This window comes from Nerophis ophidion, linkage group LG03, assembly GCF_033978795.1.
Source record: "Nerophis ophidion isolate RoL-2023_Sa linkage group LG03, RoL_Noph_v1.0, whole genome shotgun sequence".
Lineage (NCBI taxonomy): Eukaryota > Metazoa > Chordata > Actinopteri > Syngnathiformes > Syngnathidae > Nerophis > Nerophis ophidion.
Window position 1 is genome coordinate 14842137 of NC_084613.1, and position 23659 is coordinate 14865795.

General features: G+C 39.6%; 1 protein-coding gene across 1 annotated transcript; it reads left to right on the forward strand.

The window, feature by feature from the left end:
• Positions 1-158: 158 nt before the first annotated feature.
• On the forward strand, positions 159-23241 carry gpr37a (G protein-coupled receptor 37a). The gene is made up of 2 exons (XM_061894351.1): positions 159-943; positions 22175-23241. Exons 1-2 carry the CDS (start codon positions 338-340, stop codon positions 22970-22972), a joined length of 1404 nt encoding a protein of 467 aa, XP_061750335.1. The 5' UTR covers positions 159-337; the 3' UTR covers positions 22973-23241.
• The last annotated feature ends 418 nt before the right edge of the window (positions 23242-23659 follow it).

A 23659-nucleotide genomic window follows, 5' to 3' on the forward strand; every position in this document is an offset into this window, starting at 1 on the left:
ATTACACTGGGGTAAACAATAGCAAAACTTGCTACAACTTACAACTTTTTTCTTAGATTTTTATTCCTGACAACATGGAGGGGGGGGGCACAAATGTTCCCACGGGGCGCACTTTGGACACCCCTGTATTAATGTATGCCACCCCTCCCCCTCCCTGACACCCCCGCGGTGCCCCCTTCCAGCCTCCCACCAGGGGTCGTCTCTCTCCTCCGCGCCGACCTGTGCGCTCCACAGTCGGGCTGCTGTCCGCCCGCCAGAAGGATGTTTTCAGGCCGGAGGACACTTGTGGGCTCGGTGATGTTTCCAGCAGACATGGATCCCTCGCTGTAGCGCTACCATGGTTCCACTCCTTGCCCGGCTGGCGTGCGTGTGGATCTGCGCCGCAGCCGCCGCCGCCCCGGACGTAGACGAGAAGGACCCGAGATGGCACGCGTTCACAGCGGGGAACAACGCCGCGACTTCCCGGGTGCTGCCGCCGGACGCGCCGAGCCTGGTGCGTAAAAGCGCGCTTCGGCATCCCAGACTTCATCTCCCGTTCTCGGTCATGACGCAGGAACAAGACGTGAACGCCAGCGAGTACGACGAGGACTACACGCTTCTCGGCTTCACCGAAGAGCCGCCCTTCGTCCCAGGGACGCCTCGCAGCAGACTCCGGCCGGTGAGGAACCCTTTCTACCCGCTGAGCGCCGAGGCGTACGGAGCCTACGCGCTGCTGGTGTCCGCCGTGGTGATCTTCTGCGCCGGCGTCCTGGGCAACATGTCGCTGATGTGCATGGTGTGTCACAACTACTCCTTGAGGAACATCTCGCACTCCCTGCTGGCCAACATGGCGCTCTGGGACTTCATGGTCCTCTTCTTCTGCCTGCCCCTGGTCGTCTTCCACGGCCTCTGCAAAGACTGGCTGCTGGGGGACTTGTCCTGCAAGCTCATCCCCTACCTGGAGGTAAGAGCCAACTCTCACACCTCAAATAGCAGCTTCACAATCGCTATACTGCTAACAGCTATCTTAAATGCTATCATCCATCCATCCATTTTTCTACCGCTTATTCTGCCAGCTACAATCGGACGGAAGGCGATTTACACCCTGGACAAGTCGCCTCCTTATCGCAGGGCCAACACATAATGCTATCATGAATATTAAAATAGAATAATTGTGTTTTAATATAAAACTACTTATTGAGGTAACTTCTTGTTTTGCGATTCTAAGACACAGCTAATCGCTAGCTGGCAACTAGCGCCACTAGTTGCTAACATTAAATTGGGATTAAATTAAAATGCTCATAACTAAAACACCTTGTTATTCTGCAAAACCAAGATATTCCAATAATACAGAATAATGCTGCGAAAAGCACATTGGCAACTTACGGGCTAATCGCTGGCTTCCAGCTAGCCCTTCTAATTGCTTACGCTAGCTGGAATTTGGGCCGCTAATCGATAACTGGAAACCATAGCACCACTAATCAGTAGCTAGAAATCATAGCACCATCAATCACTAGCTGGAATTCGTGCCCTTAATAGTTAGCTGGAAGCTAGCGCTACTAATCGCTAACCATCTTAAATGCTAACATTAAATGTAGTTCTGATTAAATTAAACTGCTCATGTAGGTACCTTGTTATTGTGCAAGACTAAGATATTCCAATAATACAGAATAACGCTGCGAAAAGCACGTTGGCAACTGACGTGCTAATCGCTATCTGCCAGCTAGCACTTCTAATTGCTCACGCTAGCTGGAATTTGGGCCGGTAATTGATAACTGGAAACCATAGCACCACTAATCAGTAGCTGGAAATCATAGCACCACCAATCACCAGCTGGAATTCGTGCCCCTAATCGTTAGCTGACAACTACTGCCACTAGTTGCTAACCTTAAATACTAACCTTAAAACGGGATTAAATTAAAATGCTCATACCTAAAACACCTTGTTATTGTGCAAAACCAAGATATTCCAATAATACAGAATAGCGCTGCAAAAAGCACGCCGGCAACTGACGTGCTAATCGCTGGCTGCTAGCTAGCACTTCTAATTGTTTACGCTAGCTGGAATTTGGGCCGGTAATTGATAACTGGAAACCATAGCAAAACTAATCAGTAGCTGGAAATCATAGCACCACCAATCACTAGCTGGAATTCGTGCCCTTAATCGTTAGCTGGAAGCTAGCGCTAGTAGTTGTTAACCATCTTAAATGCTAACATTAAATGTAGTTCTGAATAAATTAAACTGCTCATGTAGGTACCTTGTTATTGTGCAAGACTAAAATATTCCAATAATACAGAATAATGCTGCGAAAAGCACGTTGGCAACTTATGTGCTAATCGCTGGCTTCCAGCTAGCCCTTCTAATTGCTTACGCTAGCTGGAATTTGGGCCGCTAATCGATAACTGGAAACCATAGCACCACTAATCACTAGCTGGAAATCCTGGCACCACCAATCACTAGCTGGAATTCGTGCCCCTAAACGTTAGCTGCAAGGTAGCGCTACTAATCGCTAACCATCTTAAATGCTAACATTAAATGTAGTTCTGAATAAATTAAACTGGGCATGTAGGTACCTTGTTATTGTGCAAGACTAAGATATTCCAATAATACACAATAGTGCCCCAAAAAGCATGCCGGCCACTGACGTGCTAATCGCTAGCCGCCAGCTAGCACTTCTAATTACTCACGCTAACTGGAATTTGGGCCGCTAATTGATAACTGGAAACCATGGCACCACTAATCACTAGCTGGAATTCGTGCCCCTAATCGTTAGCTGGAAGCTAGCGCTACTAGTTGCTAACCATCTTAAGTGCTAACATTAAATCGGTTTTAAATTAAAATGCTCATAACTAAAATACCTTGTTATTCTGCAAAACCAAGATATTCCAATAATACAGATAGCGCTGCGAAAAACACGTTGGCAACTGACGGGCTAATCGCTGGCTTCCAGCTAGCCCTTCTAATTGCTTACGCTAGCTGGAATTTGGGCCGCTAATCGATAACTGGAAATCATAGCACCACCAATCACTAGCTGGAAATCATAGCACCACCAATCACTAGCTGGAATTCGTGCCCCTAATCGTTAGCTGCAAGGTAGCGCTACTAATCGCTAACCATCTTAAATGCTAACATTAAATGTAGTTCTGAATAAATTAAATTGCTCATGTAGGTACCTTGTTATTGTGCAAGACTAAGATATTCCAATAATACACAATAGTGCCCCAAAAAGCATGCTGGCAACTGACGTGCTAATCGCTAGCCGCCAGCTAGCACTGGTAATTACTCACGCTAACTGGAATTTGGGCCGCTAATTGATAACTGGAAACCATGGCACCACTAATCACTAGCTGGAAACCATAGCACCACCAATCACTAGCTGTAATTCGTGCCCCTAATCGTTAGCTGGAAGCTAGCGCTACTAGTTGCTAACCATCTTAAGTGCTAACATTAAATCGGTTTTAAATTAAAATGCTCATAACTAAAATACCTTGTTATTCTGCAAAACCAAGATATTCCAATAATACAGAATAGCGCAGCGAAAAGCACGCCGGCAACTGAGGTGTTAATCGCTAGCTGCCAGTTAGCACTTCTAATTGCTGACGCTGGCTGGAATTTGGGCCGGTAATTGATAACTGGAAACCATAGCACAACTAATCACTAGCTGGAAATCCTAGCACCACCAATGTGCCCCTAATCGTTAGCTGGAAGCTAGCGCTACCAGTTGCTAACCATCTTTAATGCTAACATTAAATGTAGTTCTGAATAAATTAAACTGCTCATGTAGGTACCTTGTTATTGTGCAAGACTAAGATATTCCAATAATACAGAATAACGCTGCGAAAAGCACGTTGGCAACTTACGTGCTAATCGCTGGCTGCTAGCTAGCACTTCTAATTGCTTACGCTAGCTGGAATTTGGGCCGGTAATTTATAACTGGAAACCATAGCACAACTAATCGCTAGCTGGAAATTATAGCACCACCAATCACTAGCTGGAATTCGTGCCCCTAATCGTTAGCTGGAAGCCAGCGCTACTAATCGCTAACCATCTTAAATCCTAACATTAAATGTAGTTCTGAATAAATTAAACTGCTCGTGTAGGTACCTTGTTATTGTGCAAGACTAAGATATTCCAATAATACACAATAGTGACCCAAAAAGCATGCCGGCAACTGACGTGCTAATCGCTAGCTGCCAGCTAGCACTTCTAATTGCTTACGCTAGCTGGAATTTGGGCCGGTAATCGATAACTGGAAACCACAGCACCACTAATCACTAGCTGGAAATCATAGCACCCCTAATCGTTAGCTGGAATTGGTGCCCCTAATCGGTAGCTGGAAGCTAGCGCTACTAGTTGCTAACCATCTTAAATGCTAACATTAAATGTAGTCCTGATTAAATTAAACTGCTCATGTAGGTACCTTGTTATTGTGCAAGACTAATATATTCCAATAATACAGAATAGTGCCCCAAAAAGCATGCCGGCAACAGACGTGCTAATCGCTAGCTGCCAGCTACCACTTCTAATTGCTTACGCTAGCTGGAATCTGGGCCGCTAATTGATAACTGGAAACTATAGCACCACCAATCACTAGCAGGAATTTGTGCCCCTAATCGTTAGCTGGAAACTAGCGCCTCTAATTGCTAACCATCTTAAATGCTAACATTAAATGTAATTGGGATTAAATTAAACTGCTCGTTTAGGTACCTTGCTATTGAGCACAACTAAGATGTTTCAACAATACAGAATAGTGCCGCGAAAAGCACGCCAGCAACTGATGTGCTAATCGCTAGCTGCCAACCAGCACTGCTAATTGCTTACGTCATTAATCACCAGCTGGAATTTGTGCCGCTAATCAATAGCTGGAAACCATAGCACCACTAATCACTAGCTGGAATTTGTGCACCTAATCGTAACTACGCTACTAGTTGTTAACCATCTTAAATGCTAACATTAAATGTAATTGTGATTAAACTAAACTGCTCATGTTGGTACCTCATCATTGTGCAAGACTAAGCTATTCCAATAATACAGAATGGTGCCACGGAAAGCACGCCAGCAACTGCTGTGTTAATCGCTAGCTGTCAGCTGGTACTGCTAATTGCTAGCGCCATTTATTGCTACCTGGAATGTGTGCCGCTAATCGGTAGCTGGAAACGATTGCACCACTAATCACTAGCTAGAATTTGTGCCCCTAGTAGTTAGCTGGAAACTAGCGCTACTAGTTGCTAACCATCTTAAATGCTAACATATATATATATAGTATAGTTGTGTAAAATGTATTAATGATTGATTAAACTAACTTGAAACTGTAATGCTAATAGCTATCTGTATCATAAATGCTAACAGGAATATTAAAATATAATAATTGTGCAATACAAAGACACCGCTAAGCGCAAGCTGAAAACTAGCGCCACAGGTTGCTAACTATCTTAAATGCTAACATAAAATTTAATTGTGATTAAATTAAACTGCTCATGTTGGTACTCTGTTATTGAGCAAGACTAAAATATTCAAATAATACAGTATACAAGTTGGCAACTGCTGTGCTAACCGTTAGCTGCCAGCTAGCAATGCTAATTGCTAACACTATTATTCACTCGCTGGAATCTAGCACCGCTAATCACTAGCCAGAAACTAGTGCCGATAATTACAAGCTGGAAACTAACGCGGCTTATCAATGGCTAGAAACTTGTGCCGCTAAGCGTTGGCTGGAAAGTAGCGCCTCTAATAGCTAACCATCTTAAATGCTAAAATGATAACAATATAATAATTGTGTTTTGAAATAAACTACTCATTAAGGTACCTTGTTAGTGTGTAATATTAAAGCATTGCTAATCACTAACTGTCAGATAGCCTAATTGCTAACCATCTTACATGCTAACATGAATATGATTATTGTGTTTTAAGTTAGTTTGGTATTGTATAATTTTAAGATACTCAATACAGTATAGTGTCGCATATAGCGAGCTGGCAGCTATTGGGTTAATCGCTGATTATCAGCTAGCACCAGTAATCGCTATCTGCAAACTAGCACCGCAAATTGTTGACCATCTGAAATGCTATCATGAATATAATGACATAATTATTGTCTTTTAGATTAAGCTGCTCATAAAGATACCTCGTTATTGTATATTAAGGCACTGCTAATCACTTGCTGGAAACTAGCGCCGCTAATTGCCAAAAATCTCAAATGCTAACAATATAATTATTGTTTTATTTATTTATTTACTAGCAAGCTGGTCTCGTTTTGCTCGACATTTTTAATTTTAAGAGAGAAAAACTCAAATAGAATTTGAAAATCCAAGAAAATATTTTAAAGACTTGGTCTTCACTTGTTTAAATACATTCATTTAATTTTTACTTTGCTTCTTATAACTTTCAGAAAGACAATTTTAGAGAAAAGATACAACCTTAAAAATGATTTTAGGATTTTTAAACATATACTTTTTTACCTTTTAAGTTCCTTCCTCTTTTTTCCTGACAATTTAAATCACTGTTCAAATATTTTTATTTTTTTATTGTAAAGAATAATGATTACATTTTAATTTAATTCTTCATTTTAGCTTCTGTTTCTTCGACGAAAAATATTTGTAAAATTTTTCTTCCAACTTATTATGATTAAAATTCAAAAAAGTTATTCTGGCAAATCTAGAAAATTTGTAGAATCTATTTTAAATCTTATTTCAAAGTCTTTTGAATTTCTTTTAAAATTTTTGTTCTGGAAAAACTAGAAGAAATAATGATTTGTCTTTGTTAGAAATATAGCTTGGTCCAATTTGTTATATATTCTAACAAAGTGCGGATTGGATTTTAACCTATTTAAAACATGTCATCAAAAATATATATTTATTGCGAGAAATCATTAAGATGATCAGTGTTTCCACAAAGATAAATATCATTAATTGTTAAAAATAACCTAGAGTTAAAGGTAAATTGAGCAAAATGGTTATTTCTGGCAATTTATTTAAGTGTGTATCAAACTGGTAGCCCTTTGCATTAATCAGTACCCAAGAAGTAGCTCTCGGTTTCAAAAAGGTTGGTGACCCCTGGTATAGAGTGATGAAGAGCTAGCTGGCAGCTATTTGGCTGATCGCTAACTGTCAGCTAGTGCCGCTAATCGCTAGCTGCAAACAAGCCTCACTAATTGCTAACCATCCTGAAGTGAATACATGAATACAATAATATAATTATTGTGTTTTAAATTAAACTGCTCATGAAGGTACCTTGTTGTTATACAATATTAAGGCACAGCTAATCGCTAGCTGTAAACTAGCGTTGCTAATTGCTAACCATCTTACATGCTAACATGAATATATTAATTGTATTTTAAATTAAACTGCTCACAAAGCTGTTATTGTGCAATATTTAGATATTCAAATAATAATTATAGAGTAAAAATAGCTAGCGTGCTAATCGCTAGTTGATATAGTAGACGGTGAAAAGTACAATCTGATCAAAGCAGGGTCGAGGGTAAAGTGGGCGGAGCCAGACGTGTTTGTTCTTTTAAATGAGCTTTATTGTTGTCCAATGGGATCAGCATGACTTGATGCCATGTGACAAGCTGCTGACCAATCACAGCACAGATCAGGATTAAAGTGGACTTTAGAGGACTTAGACCCCCTGAGCCTTTATTAAACAACTAATACTTAGATTTTAATCTTCTAACGTCCTCAGGCAGTTTTATACCACTCTGTTTCCTTCAACTACATACTTACAGGAAATACACTTTAACATCAAGTATGTAACATATTGGATTATTTTCATGTTTGAATCACAAGACATACAATAATGTTTGTTTTTAAAAAGCCTTCTTTCATATTCATATGGTCTTTTATTTTGGCAGGACTTCTGTCCTTCCTGCTTCCTACTTCGTTTGACAATAATGAGTGGGAAAAAAAATGAGTCTTTTATTTTAGCAGGACTTCTGTCCTTCCGCCTTCTATCGTCATTTGAAAAATAATGAGTGACAAAAGCTAAAGTATTTTATTTTGGCAGGACGTCTGTCCTTCGTGCCTCATACGTCGTTTAAAAAATATGAGTGGGAAAAAAATGGTCTTTTATTTTGGCAGAACAATTTTTTTTCTTCATTCTTATGTCATAAAAATAAGTGAAAAAACTAAATAATGACAAAAGCCAGAGTCTTTTATATTAGCAGGACTCCTGTTTTTGCTTCTTACGTGGTTTAAAAAATTATTTGTGACAACATAGAGTCTTTTATTTTATTTTATCTTATTTTTCGCTTATTTTATATTTTTGCATAAAAATAATAAGAGGGGAAAAAAGTCTTATTTTGACAGGAACTTCTGTCCTTTCTGCTTCTTTTGTTGTTTAAAAATATTAAGTGACAAAAACTAGAGTCTTTTATTTTGGCAGGACTTCTGTCCTTTTTATGTTGTTTCATTTTCATTTCATTTTCATTTTTATTTATCTCATTCATTGATGTGCATTTAGAACGATAAATAATTATATCACAATTATACAATTTAAATTCACACAATTCCTGAGAAGGAGCAGGATGAAGAAAATCTTATAATTTCCTGCCCCCTTTGACATAATACATTATCTTACTTCATGAATATCATTTAAGCCGACACATATATCCAAATGTGATGAAACAATCAAAAACAAAAAACACAAGAAAAACACAACAAGTGCAAAACTTCATAAAGTATAAACCAAACCAAGAAAATAATAGTAATAATATAATATCCCCCTCACGGAATGATACAGAGCAAATACCAAACCAGACAAAAAATAAGTAAAATAATAAATAAAAAACAAAATGTAAACACTTATGGCTGTCCATATGATCTTATCGTTCTATCTTTATATATTTTTTTCAATTGGAATATATTTTTACAGTTTTTTATCTCGTTGTAAAGAGAATTCCACAATTTTACCCCCACCACTGATGTACACATTTGCTTTAAAGTTGTCCTTGAATATTGTTGTTTGAAATGACCTTTTCTTCTATGCTCTGTATTCTCAGAAGTGATGACAAACATTTTTTGTAAATTTGCTGGTAATGTTTTACTTCTAGCCTTAAACATGTCACACAATGTCTGTAGCGTTACTAGCTCCTGTAGTTTCAATAGTCCAGAGTTAATAAATAAAATGTTAGTGTGTTCTAAGTAATCTACTTTATGAATAATCCTTATAGCTCTTTTCTGTAGTTGATACAATGCCTTTATGTTACTCTTATATGTGTTCCCCCACACTTCCACACAGTAGCTAATATATATGGCAATATAAGTGCACAATACAATATGCGCATTGCCCTATAATCTAACATATATTTTACCTTGTTTAATATAAAAATACTCTTAGACATCTTTTTTCGTACATGTGCAACATGACATTTCCATGTCAGACCATCATCCAGTATCACTCCTAAAAATCTAAGTTCAGAAACCCTTTCAATATCAATTCCATATATCGACAGTTTGATGGTGTCCTCTCTTTTCCTCTTACCAAAAATCATAAACTTTGTTTTTTTTACATTTAATGATAATTTGTTGACATCAAACCATCTCTTAAGTTTAATCATTTCCTGTTCAATAAGTATTGATAACGCTTTTAAGTCATGTCCCGAACTATAAAAGTTGGTGTCGTCCGCAAATAAAACACATTTCAATGACTTTGATACCTCACATATATCGTTAATATACAAAATAAACAATTTAGGTCCCAAAACTGAACCTTGTGGAATTCCACATTCAATCCTCATTTGTTCAGATGTATTACCCAAAAAATCCACAAACTCTTGTCTATTATCTAAATAACTTCTTAGCCATTCTAAAACTACTCCTCTCACACCAAGTGAATGCAACTTAGACAATAATATAGAATGATCTATTGTGTCAAATGCTTTTTTAAGATCAATAAACACACCGATAGTGTATTTCCTATTATCAGTTTCTGTTGCTATATCCACCATTATATTCATTACAGCTGAAGCAGTGGATCTATTAGTTCGGAATCCATACTGGCTCTCACTCAACAGCATGTTCTTCTCAATAAAACTGTCTAATTTTTCTACAAATCCATCCATCCATCCATCATCTTCCGCTTATCCGAGGTCGGGTCGCGGGGGCAGCAGCCTAAGCAGGGAAGCCCAGACTTCCCTATCTCCAGCCACTTCGTCTAGCTCTTCCCGGGGGATCCCGAGGCGTTCCCAGGCCAGCCGGGAGACATAGTCTTTCCAACGTGTCCTGGGTCTTCCCCGTGGCCTCCTACCAGCTGGACGTGCCCTAAACACATCCCTAGGGAGGCGTTCGGGTGGCATCCTGACCAGATGCCCGAACCACCTCATCTGGCTCCTCTCGATGTGGAGGAGCAGCGGCTTTACGTTGAGCTCCTCCCGGATGGCAGAGCTTCTCACCCTATCTCTAAGGGAGAGCCCCGCCACCCGGCGGAGGAAACTAATTTCGGCCGCTTGTACCCGTGATCTTATCCTTTCGGTCATGACCCAAAGCTCATGACCGTAGGTGAGGATGGGAACGTAGATCGACCGGTAAATTGAGAGCTTTGCCTTCCGGCTCAGCTCCTTCTTCACCACAACGGATCGATACAACGTCCGCATTACTGAAGACGCCGCACCGATCCGCCTGTCGATCTCACGATCCACTCTTCCCCCACTCGTGAACAAGACTCCTAGGTACTTGAACTCCTCCACTTGGGGCAGGGTCTCCTCCCCAACCCGGAGATGGCACTCCACCCTTTTCCGGGCGAGAACCATGGACTCGGACTTGGAGGTGCTGATTCTCATTCCGGTCGCTTCACACTCGGCTGCGAACCGATCCAGTGAGAGCTGAAGATCCCGGCCAGATGAAGCCATCAGGACTACATCATCTGCAAAAAGCAGAGACCTAATCCCGTGGCCACCAAACCGGAACCCCTCAACGCCTTGACTGCGCCTAGAAATTCTGTCCATAAAAGTTATGAACAGAATCGGTGACAAAGGACAGCCTTGGCGGAGTCCAACCTTCACTGGAAACGTGTCCGACTTACTGCCAGCAATGCGGACCAAGCTCTGACACTGATCATACAGGGAGCGGACTGCCACAATAAGACATTCCGATACCCCATACTCTCTGAGCACTCCCCACAGGACTTCCCGAGGGACACGGTCGAATGCCTTCTCCAAGTCCACAAAGCACATGTAGACTGGTTGGGCAAACTCCCATGCACCCTCAAGAACCCTGCCGAGAGTATAGAGCTGGTCCACAGTTCCACGACCAGGACGAAAACCACACTGTTTCTCCTGAATCCGAGGTTCGACTATCCGGCGAAGCCTCCTCTCCAGTACACCTGAATAAACCTTACCGGGAAGGCTGAGGAGTGTGATCCCACGATAGTTGGAACACACCCTCCGGTCCCCCTTCTTAAAGAGAGGAACCACCACCCCGGTCTGCCAATCCAGAGGTACCGCCCCCGATGTCCACGCGATGCTGCAGAGTCTTGTCAACCAAGACAGCCCCACAGCATCCAGAGCCTTAAGGAACTCCGGGCGGATCTCATCCACCCCCGGGGCCTTGCCGCCGAGGAGCTTTTTAACTACCTCAGCGACCTCAGCCCCAGAAATAGGAGAGTCCACTACAGATTCCCCAGGCACCGCTTCCTCAAAGAAAGACGTGTTGGTGGGATTGAGGAGGTCTTCGAAGTATTCCCTCCACCGATCCACAACATCCGCAGTCGAAGTCAGCAGAACACCATACACGGTGTTGATAGTGCACTGCTTCCCCTTCCTGAGGCGCCGTATTGTGGTCCAGAATCGCTTCGAAGCCGTCCGGAAGTCGTTTTCCATGGCTTCCCCGAACTCTTCCCATGTCCGAGTTTTTGCCTCCGCGACCGCTAAAGCTGCACACCGCTTGGCCCGTCGGTACCCGTCCACTGCCTCCGGAGTCCTATGAGCCAAAAGAACCCGGTAGGACTCCTTCTTCAGCTTGACGGCATCCCTCACTGCTGGTGTCCACCAACGGGTTCTGGGATTACCGCCACGACAGGCACCAACAACCTTGCGGCCACAGCTCCAATCAGCCGCCTCGACAATAGAGGTTCGGAACATGGTCCACTCGGACTCAATGTCCCGCACCTCCCTCGTGACATGTTCAAAGTTCTCCCGGAGGTGTGAATTGAAACTCTCTCTGACAGGAGACTCTGCCAGACGTTCCCAGCAGACCCTCACAATGCGCTTGGGCCTGCCAGGTCTGTCCGGCATCCTCCCCCACCATCGCAGCCAACTCACCACCAGGTGGTGATCGGTAGAAAGCTCCGCCCCTCTCTTCACCCGAGTGTCCAAAACATGAGGCCGCAAATCCGATGACACAACTACAAAGTCGATCATGGAACCGCGGCCTAGGGTGTCCTGGTGCCAAGTGCACATATGGACACCCTTATGTTTGAACATGGTGTTTGTTATCGACAAACTGTGACGAGCACAAAAGTCCAATAACAAAACACCACTCGGGTTTAGATCCGGGCGACCATTCTTCCCAATCACGCCTCTCCAGGTTTCACTGTCGTTGCCAACATGAGCGTTGAAGTCTCCCAGTAGGACAAGGGAATCACCCGGAGGAGCACTTTCCAGTACTCCCTCGAGTGTACCCAAAAAGGGTGGGTATTCTGAACTGCTGTTTGGTGCGTAAGCACAAACAACAGTCAGGACCCGTCCCCCCACCCGAAGGCGAAGGGAAGCTACCCTCTCGTCCACTGGGTTGAACTCAAACGTACAGGCTTTGAGCCGGGGGGCAACCAGAATTGCCACCCCAGCCCGTCGCCTCTCACTGCCGGCAACGCCAGAGTGGAAGAGGGTCCAGTCCCTCTCGAGAGAACTGGTTCCAGAGCCCTTGCTGTGCGTCGAGGTGAGTCCGACTATATTCAGCCGGAACTTCTCTACCTCGCGCACTAGCTCAGGCTCCTTTCCCCCCAGTGAGGTGACGTTCCACGTCCCAAGAGCTAGCTTCTGTAGCCGAGGATCGGACCGCCAAGTGCCCTGCCTTCGGCTGTCGCCCAGCTCACAATGCACCCGACCTCTATGGCCCCTGCTATGGGTGGTGAGCCCATTGGAGGGATGACCCACGTTGCCTCTTCGGGCTGTGCCCGGCCGGGCCCCATGGGAACAGGCCCGACCACCAGGCGCTCGCCATCGTGCCCCAACTCCGGGCCTGGCTCCAGAGCGGGGCCCCGGTGACCCACGTCCGGGCGAGGGAAATCTGGGTTCATTTCGTTGTAATTCCATAGAAGTCTTTGAGCTGCTCTTTGTCTGATCACTCACCTAGGACCTGTTTGTCTTGGGAGACCCTACCAGGGGGCATGAAAACCCCCAGACAACATACAAATACTTTTTCAATTATATTAGAAAATTGTGACAGCAGTGACACTGGTCTGTAATTAGTAAATATATGTTTATCTCCCGTTTTATAGAGTGGAATTACTTTTGCTACCTTCATTCTATTTGGAAAAGTCCCTGTTTGAAAAGAGAGATTAAAAACATAACATAGAGGTTTGATGATACAGTCAATAGTCTTTTTTACAATTATCATGTCAATACCATCACTGTCTGTTGATGCCTTATTTTTCAGTTTTGTTACAACCGATAGAATTTCATTTTCACTAACATCTCCTAAAAGCATGGACTGTAGCACTTTGCTTCCCCCTCTCCATCCACTCTGTATATCTTTATGTTCTTCAATACTCTCTGCCAATTTGGGTCCAACATTCACAAAAAAAGAATTGAATCCATTTGCTACTTCTTTCATATTTGTTATCATCTTATTATCCTCATTTATAAAATAGCTTGGTGGGTTTGTAGGCCCCGATGTTTTACCTATTACCTTGTTCAGAATATTCCAGGTTCCTTTAATATTGTTTTTGTTGTTTTCTAGTAAGTTATTGTAATAGTCTTTTTTAGCTTGTCTCATTATTGTTATCAATTTGTTTTTGTAAACCTTATATTTCGTTTCAGCATCATTTGTTCTTACTTTTATAAAGTCTCTATAAAGTTTGTTTTTCTTTTTACAAGCATTCTGTAGTCCCTTAATAATCCAAGGCTTTATATTGTAGCTGTCTCTTTGTTTCCATACATTCGGACAATGTATTTCATACAATGATAAATAAATATTAAGAAAAGCCTCATATGCAGCATTTGCCTCTCCCACATACACCTCATTCCAGTCTGCTTCAAATAAGTCCTTCCTAAATTTATTTATTGCCTCTTCAGTCCTTTTCCTTGTATACCTATGGGTTTTCTCCTCCCTCTTTCTATACATTTGACAGTCATAAGTAAGAAACACAGGTAAGTGGTCACTTGTATCATTAATTATTAATCCACTTTTTATGTTATTTTCTATGTCATTTATAAAGATGTGATCAATTAATGTTGCACAATTTGTCGATATTCTACTGGGTTTGGTGATCAATGGATAAAGCCCTCTACTATATACCACATCCAAGAAGTCTCTTGCTGATTTATTTCTGGGTGAGCTTAGCAGGTCTATGTTATAGTCGCCACACATGACGAATGTTTTCTTTTCCTTTACCTTACACAGTAATTCTTCCAGACTATCATGAAATGCTAGTTATTTAAAAATAATGAGTGAATTTTTGATTTCATTTGGCAGAACTCCTGTCCTTTTTGCTTCTTACGTCGTTAAAAAATAATTTGTGACAACAGCTAGAGTCTTATTTTGGCAGGATTTCTGTCCTTGCTTCTTATGTTGTTTAAAAATAATGAGTGAACTTTTTTTTTTTTTTCTGGCAGGACTTCTGTCTTTTCCGCTTCGTAAATAAATAAAGTTGATTTGATTTGATTTATGTCATTTACAAATAATGAGTGACAAAAGCTAGAGTCTTTTATTTTGGCAGGGCTTCTGTCCTTCCCGCTTCTCATGTCGTTTAAAAATTATGAGTGACAAAAACGAGAGTTTTATTTTGGCAGGGCTTCTGTTTTTCCTGCTTCTTATGTCGTCTAAATTAATGAGTGACAAAAGCTAGAGTCTTTTATTTTGGCAGGACTTCTGTCCTTTCTGCGTCTTATATCGTCTTATGCGAGAGGGTTTTTTTTTATTTTGGCAGGGCTTCTGTCCTTCCTGCTTCTTACGTCGTTTAAAAATGATTAGTAATTTTATTTATTTATTTTTTAATTTATTTTTAGCACTACTTTTTTCCTGCTTCTTATGTCGTTTAAAAATAATGAGTGAAAACAATTTTCTTTTATTTTGGCAGGACTTGTCGTTCCTGCTTCTTACGTCGTTTGAAAATAATTTGTGACAAAAGCTAATGTCTTTTATTTTGGTAGGACTTCTGTGCTTTTTGCTTCTTATGTCGTTTGAAAATAATGAGTTACAAAAGTGAGAGTCTTTTATTTTGGCAGGACTTCTGTTCTTCCTGCTTCTTATGTCATTTAAGAAAAATGAGTGAAAAAAATAGTCTTTTATTTTGGCAGGACTTCTCTTTTTCCTGCTTTTTACTTCGTTTGAAAATAATGAGTGACAAAAGCCAGAGTCTTTTATTTTGGCAGGACTTCTGTCTTTCCTGCCTCAAACATGGTTTAAAAATTAAGAGTGAAAGAACGGAAGTCTTTTATTTTGGAAGAAACTATGTCTTTCCTGTTTTTTTGAGGTCTTTTAAAAATGAGTGAAAAAACTAAAGTATTTTATTTTGGCAGAAACCATGTTTCTCTGGCCTCTTATATTTATAAAAAAATGAGTGACAAAAAACGTGTCTTATTTTGGAAAGATGTCTGTCCTTCCTTCTTCTGACATTATGTGAAAATGAATACAAAACTAAAGTATTTTATTTTGGCAGAAACCATGTTTCTCTGGCCTCTTATATTTAAAAAAAAATGAGTGACAAAAAAACGTGTCTTATTTTGGAAAGATGTCTGTCCTTCCTTCTTCTGACATTATGTGAAAATGAATAAAAAACTAAAGTATTTTATTTTGGCAGAAACCATGTTTCTCCTGCTTCTTACGTTTTTTCAAAATGAGAGACAAAAACATGTCTTTTATTTTGGAGGGATGTCTGGCCTTCCTGCTTCTTACGTTATGTGAAAATTAATAAAAAACGAATGTCTTTTATTTTGGCAGAAACCATGTTTCGCCTGCTTCTTACGTTGTTTTGAAAATGAGTGACATAAAAACGTGTCTTTTATTTTGGAGGGATGTCTGTCCTTTCTGCTTCTTACGTTATGTGAAAATGAAAAAAAAACTAAAGTCTTTTATTTTGGCAGAACTATTTCCTGTTTGTTACGTTGTTCAAATATGGTAGGACATCAGTCCTTCCTGCTTCTTCCATCCTTAAAAAAACATAATTACTGAAAATATAGTCTTTTATTTTGGCAGAAACCATGTTTCTCCTGCTTCCTATGTTTTTTCGAAAATGATTGACAAAAAACATGTATTGTATTTTCGAAGGATGTCTGTCCTTCCTGCTTCTTACGTTATGTGAAAATGAATAAAAAACTAAAGTCTATTATTTTGGCAGAACTATTTTTTTGCTGTTTTTTACGTCGTTCAAAAATGAGTGAAAAAACGCAAATCTTTTAATTTGGTAGGACATCAGTCCTTCCTGCTTCTTCCATCCTTAAAACCTAATTAGTGAAAAAACTAAAGTCTTTTATTTTGGCAGAACTATTTTTTTGCTGTTTTTTACGTCATTCAAAGATGAGTGAAAAAACGCAAATCTTTTAATTTGGTAGGACATCAGTCCTTCCTGCTTCTTCCATCCTTAAAACATAATTAGTGAAAAAACTAAAGTCTTTTATTTTGGCAGAAACCATGTTTTTCCTGCTTCCTATGTTTTTTCGAAAATGATTGACAAAAAACATGTATTTTATTTTGGAAGGATGTCTGTCCTTCCTGCTTCTTACACTATGTGAAAATGAATAAAAAACTAAAGTCTTTTATTTTGGCAGAACTATTTTTTTCCTGTTTGTTACGTCGTTCAAAAATGAGTGAAAAAGCGCAAATCTCTTAATTTGGTAGGACATCAGTCCTTCCTGCTTCTTCCATCCTTAAAACATAAATAGTGAAAAAAATTAAGTCTTTTATTTTGTCAGAAACCATGTTCCTCCTGCTTCATCCGTTTTTTGAAAATGAGTGACAAAAAAACATGTCTTTTATTTTGGACGGATGTCTTTCCTTCATGCTTCTTACGTTATCTGAAAATGAATAAAAAAACTTTAAGTCTTTAATTTTGGCAGAACTATCTTTTTCCTGTTTTTCACGTCGTTCAAAAACGAGTGAAAAAACGCTAATCTTTCAATTTGGTAGGACATCAGTCCTTCCTGCTTCTTCCATCCTTAAAACATATTTAGTGAAAAAACTAAAGTCTTTTATTTTGGCAGAAACCATGTTTCTCCTGCTTCCTATATTTTTTCAAAAATGAGTGATAAAAAACATGTCTTTTTTTTTGAGGGATGTCTGTCCTTCCTGCTTCTTACGCTATGTGAAAATGAATAAAAAACCAAAGTCTTTTATTTTGGCAGAACAATTTTTTTTCCTGTTTGTTACGTCGTTCAAAAATGAGTGAAAAATCGCAAATATTTTAATTTGGTAGGACATCAGTCCTTCCTGCTTCTTCCATCCATCCATCCCATCCATCCATTTTCTACCGCTTATTCCCTCTTGGGGTCGCGGGGGGCGCTGGCGCCTATCTCAGCTACAATCGGGCGGAAGGGCGGGGTACACCTTGGACAAGTTGCCACCTCATCGCAGGCTTCTTCCATCCTTAAAACCTAATTAGTGAAAAAACTAAAGTCGTTTATTTTGGCAGAAACCATGTTTCTCCTGCTTCTTACGTTTTTTTTGAAAATGAGTGACAAAAAAAACGTGTCTTTTATTTTGGACAAAAATGTCTGTCCTTCCTGCTTCTCACGTTATCTGAAAATGAATAAAAAACTTTAAGTCTTTAATTTTGGCAGGACTATTTTTTTTCCTGTTTGTTACGTCGTTCAAAAATGAGTGAAAAATGGCAAATCTTTTAATTTGGTAGGACATCAGTCCTTCCTGCTTCTTCCATCCTTAAAACATAATTAGTGAGAAAACTAAAGTCTTTTATTTTGGCAGAAACCATGTTCCTCCTGCTTCTTATGTTTTTTGAAAATGAGTGACAAAAAAACGTGTCTTTTATTTTGGACAAAAATGTTTATCCTTCCTGCTTCTTACGTTATGTGAAAATGAATAAAAAACTAAAGTCTCTTATTTTGGCAGAAGTATTTTTTTCCTGTTTGTTACGTCGTTCAAAAATGAGTGAAAAAACTCAAATATTTTAATTTGGTAGGACATCAGTCCTTCCTGCTTCTTCCATCCTTAAAACATAATTAGTGAAAAAACTAAAGTCTTTTATTTTGGCAGAAACCATGTTTCTCCTGCTTCTTACGTTTTTTGGAAAATGAGTGACAAAAAAACGTGTCTTTTATTTTGGACAAAAATGTTTGTCCTTCCTGCTTCTTACGTTATGTGAAAATGAATAAAAAACTAAAGTCTCTTATTTTAGCAGAACTATTTTTTTCCTGTTTGTTACGTCGTTCAAAAATGAGTGAAAAAAGGCAAATCTTTTAATTTGGTAGGACATCAGTCCTTCCTGCTTCTTCCATTCTTAAAACATAATTAGTGAAAAAAACTAAAGTCGTTAATTTTGGCAGAAATATTTTTTTCCTGTTTAAATCGTTCAAAAATGAGTGAAAAAAGGCAAATCTTTTAATTTGGTAGGACATCAGTCCTTCCTGCTTCTTCCATCCTTAAAACATAATTAGTGAAAAAACTAAAGTCTTTTATTTTGGCAGAAACCATGTTCCTCCTGCTTCTTACGTTTTTTTTGAAAATGAGTGACAAAAAAACATGTCTTTTATTTTGGACAAAAATGTCCGTCCTTCCTGCTTCTTACGTTATGTGAAAATGAATAAAAAACTAAATTCTCTTATTTTGGCAGAACTATTTTTTTCCTGTTTGTTACGTCGTTCAAAAATGAGTGAAAAAAGGCAAATCTTTTAATTTGGTAGGACATCAGTCCTTCCTGCTTCTTCCGTCCTTAAAACATAATTAGTGAAAAAACTAAAGTCTTTTATTTTGGCAGAACTATTTTTTTTCTGTTTGTTACGTCGTTCAAAAATGAGTGAAAAAGCGCAAATCTTTTAATTTGGTAGGACATCAGTCCTTCCTGCTTCTTCCATCCTTAAAACATAATTAGTGGAAAAACTAAAGTTTTTTATTTTGGCAGGACTATTTTTTTGCTGTTTTTACGTCGTTCAAAAATGAGTGAAAAAGCGCAAATCTTTTAATTTGGTAGGACATCAGTCTTTCCTGCTTCTTCCATCCTTAAAACATAATTAGTGAAAAAACTAAAGTCTTTTATTTTGGCAGAAACCATGTTTCTCCTTCTTACGTTTTTTTTGAAAATGAGGGGACAAAAAAACGTGTCTTTTATTTTGGACAAAAATGTCTGTCCTTCCTGCTTCTTACGTTATGTGAAAATGAATAAAAAACTAAAGTCTCTTATTTTGGCAGAACTATTTTTTTTCCTGTTTCTTACGTTTTTTGAAAATGAGTGACAAAAAAACGTGTCTTTTATTTTGGACAAAAATGTCTGTCCTTCCTGCTTCTTACGTTATGTGAAAAAGAATAAAAAACTAAAGTCTCTTATTTTGGCAGAACTATTTTTTTTCCTGTTTCTTACGTCGTTCAAAAATGAGTGAAAAAACGCAAATCTTTTAATTTGGTAGGACATCAGTCCTTCCTGCTTCTTCCATCCTTAAAACATAATTAGTGAAAAAACTAAAGTCTTTTATTTTGGCAAAACTATTTTTTGTTTTGTATTTTACGTTGTTCAAAAATGAGTAAAAAAACGCAAATCTTTTAATTTGGTAGGACACCAGTCCTTCCTGCTTCTTCCATCCTTAAAACATAATTAGTGAAAAAACTAAAGTCTTTTATTGTGGCAGAACTATTTTTTTCCTGTTTGTTACGTCGTTCAAAAATGAGTGAAAAAGCGCAAATCTTTTAATTTGGTAGGACATCAGTCCTTCCTGCTTCTTCCATCCTTAAAACATAATTAGTGGAAAAACTAAAGTCTTTTATTTTGGCAGGACTATTTTTTTGCTGTTTTTACGTCGTTCAAAAATGAGTGAAAAAGCGCAAATCTTTTAATTTGGTAGGACATCAGTCTTTCCTGCTTCTTCCATCCTTAAAACATAATTAGTGAAAAAACTAAAGTCTTTTATTTTGGCAGAAACCATGTTTCTCCTTCTTACGTTTTTTTTGAAAATGAGGGGACAAAAAAACGTGTCTTTTATTTTGGACGAAAATGTCTGTCCTTCCTGCTTCTTACGTTATGTGAAAATGAATAAAAAACTAAAGTCTCTTATTTTGGCAGAACTATTTTTTTCCTGTTTGTTACGTCGTTTAAAAATGCGCGAAAAAACGCAAATCTTTTAATTTGGTAGGACATCAGTCCTTCCTGCTTCTTCCATCCTTAAAAAACATAATTTGTGAAAAAACTAAAGTCTTTTATTTTGGCAGAAACCATGTTCCTCCTGCTTCTTAGGTTTTTTGAAAATGAGTGACAAAAAAACGTGTCTTTTATTTTGGACAAAAATGTCCGTCCTTCCTGCTTCTTACGTTATGTGAAAAAGAATAAAAAACTAAAGTCTCTTATTTTGGCAGAACTATTTTTTTTCCTGTTTCTTACGTCGTTCAAAAATGAGTGAAAAAACGCAAATCTTTTAATTTGGTAGGACATCAGTCCTTCCTGCTTCTTCCATCCTTAAAACATAATTAGTGAAAAAACTAAAGTCTTTTATTTTGGCAAAACTATTTTTTGTTTTGTATTTTACGTTGTTCAAAAATGAGTAAAAAAACGCAAATCTTTTAATTTGGTAGGACACCAGTCCTTCCTGCTTCTTCCATCCTTAAAACATAATTAGTGAAAAAACTAAAGTCTTTTATTTTGGCAGAACTATTTTTTTCCTGTTTCTTACGTCGTTCAAAAATGAGTGAAAAAACGCAAATCTTTTAATTTGGTAGGATATCAGTCCTTCCTGCTTCTTCCATCCTTAAAACATAATTAGTGAAAAAAACTAAAGTCGTTAATTTTGGCAGAAATATTTTTTCCTGTTTGTTACGTCGTTCAAAAATGAGTGAAAAAAGGCAAATCTTTTAATTTGGTAGGACATCAGTCTTTCCTGCTTCTTCCATCCTTAAAACATAATTAGTGGAAAAACTAAAGTCTTTTATTTTGGCAGGACTATTTTTTTGCTGTTTTTACGTCGTTCAAAAATGAGTGAAAAAGCGCAAATATTTTAATTTGGTAGGACATCAGTCCTTCCTGCTTCTTCCATCCATCCATCCCATCCATCCATTTTCTACCGCTTATTCCCTCTTGGGGTCGCGGGGGGCGCTGGCGCCTATCTCAGCTATAATCGGGGGGAAGGGCGGGGTACACCCTGGACAAGTTGCCAACTCATCGCAGGCTTCTTCCATCCTTAAAACCTAATTAGTGAAAAAACTAAAAAGTCTTTTATTTTGGCAGAACTATTTTTTTGCTGTTTTTTACATCATTCAAAAATGAGTGAAAAAACGCAAATCTTTTAATTTGGTAGGACATCAGTCCTTCCTGCTTCTTCCATCCTTAAAACCTAGTTAGTGAAAAAACTAAAGTCTTTTATTTTGGTAGAACTAATTTTTTGCTGTTTTTTACATCATTCAAAAATGAGTGAAAAAACGCAAATCTTTTAATTTGGTAGGACATCAGTCCTTCCTGCTTCTTCCATCCTTACAACATAATTAGTGAAAAAAACTAAAGTCTTTTATTTTTGCAGGACTATTTTTTTCCTGTTTCTTACGTCGTTCAAAAATGAGTGAAAAAACGCAAATCTTTTAATTTGGTAGGACATCAGTCCTTCCTGCTTCTTCCATCCTTAAAACATAATTAGTGGAAAAAATAAAGTCTTTTATTTTGGCAGAAACCATGTTTCTCCTGCTTCTTACGTTTTTTTTTTAAAATGAGTGAAAAAGCGCAAATCTTTTAATTTGGTAGGACATCAGTCCTTCCTGCTTCTTCCATCCTTAAAACATAATTAGTGAAAAAACTAAAGTATTTTATTTTGGCAGAAAACGTCTTTCCTGTTTGTACCTTTTAACTTTTAACTCCTTTCCTTGGTGTTTCTGACTTTTCTCCTGACGCGTCTCTACAGGTGGCGTCCCTGGGGGTCACGACCTTCACGCTGTGCGCCCTGTGCATCGACCGCTTCCGCGCCGCCACCAACGTGCGCAGCTACTACGAGATGACGGACAACTGGGCGTCCACCGCCGCCAAGCTGGCCGTCATCTGGGTGGGCGCCCTGCTGCTGGCGCTGCCCGAGCTGCTGATCCGGCAGCTGGAGACGGAGGCGGAGGAGCCGGCGCGGGCCGCGGCACCGCCGGAGCGCTGCGTGGTGCGGGTGTCCACCCGTCTGCCGGACACGCTGTACGTGCTGGGCCTGACGTACGCCGGCGCCCGACTCTGGTGGTTCTTCGGCTGCTACTTCTGCCTGCCCACCCTCTTCACCATCTGCAGCTCGCTGGCCACCGCCCACAAGATCCGCGGCGCCGAGCGGGGCTGCGGGCGCGGCACCAAGAAGCAGATCCGCCTGGAGAGCCAGATGAACTGCGCGGTGGTGGCGCTGGCCATCCTCTACGGCTTCTGCACCATCCCGGAGAACGTGTGCAACATCGTGGGCGCCTACATGGCGGCCGGCGTGCCCCCCGGGACCCTGGACGTCCTGCACCTGCTGAGTCAGCTTCTGCTCTTCTGCAGGTCGGCCGCCGCGCCGCTTCTGATCTTCTGCCTGTGCCGCCCCTTCGGCCGCGCCTTCCTCGACTGCTGCTGCTGCTGCTTCGTCGAGTGCGAGCGCGAGGAGGCTTCTACGGACGCCGGCCCCACCCAAGACCAGCTGGAGCTGTCCACCTCTGACGCCGCCGCCACCGCCGGGGAGACGTCCATCACCTGCTGAGGAGGCGGGACCTTTTTTTAATTTTTTTTTAGCTAGCGTAGCTCGTCACTTCACGCTAGCATATTCTCACTTCCTTTTAAAGCAGGGGTGGCCAAACTTTTTCCACCGAGGGCCACAAACTGATGTCACGCCAAATTTCTTCCCCTCAACAAAAACCTTCCCCGCCCCCCATTTACTTCCGGGGTCATGATTAATACAGACTTTTTGTTAACGCTATATTATAAAAATATAACGCCATATTATAAAAATACAGATGTTTTGTTTACGCTATATTATAACAATATAACGCTATATTATAAAAATACAGATGTTTTGTTAACGCTATATTATAAAAATATAACGCTTTATTATAAAAAATATAACGCTATATTATAAAAATACAGATGTTTTGTTAACGCTATATTATAAAAATATAACGCCATATTATAAAAATACAGATGTTTTGTTTACGCTATATTATAACAATATAACGCTATATTATAAAAATACAGATGTTTTGTTAACGCTATATTATAAAAATATAACGCTTTATTATAAAAAATATAACGCTATATTATAAAAATACAGATGTTTTGTTAACGCTATATTATAAAAATATAAAGCTTAATTATAAAAATACAGATGTTTTGTTAACGCTATATTATGAAAATATAACGCTTTATTATAAAAAATACAACGCTATATTAT

Excerpts from the sequence above, each read along its gene's own strand:
- gpr37a (XM_061894351.1), top strand. The coding sequence starts at position 338 with ATGGTTCCACTCCTTGCCCGGCTGGCGTGCGTGTGGATCTGCGCCGCA. Across the intron at positions 944-22,174 it reads AGCTCATCCCCTACCTGGAG|GTGGCGTCCCTGGGGGTCAC; the intron begins GTAAGAGCCAAC and ends GCGTCTCTACAG.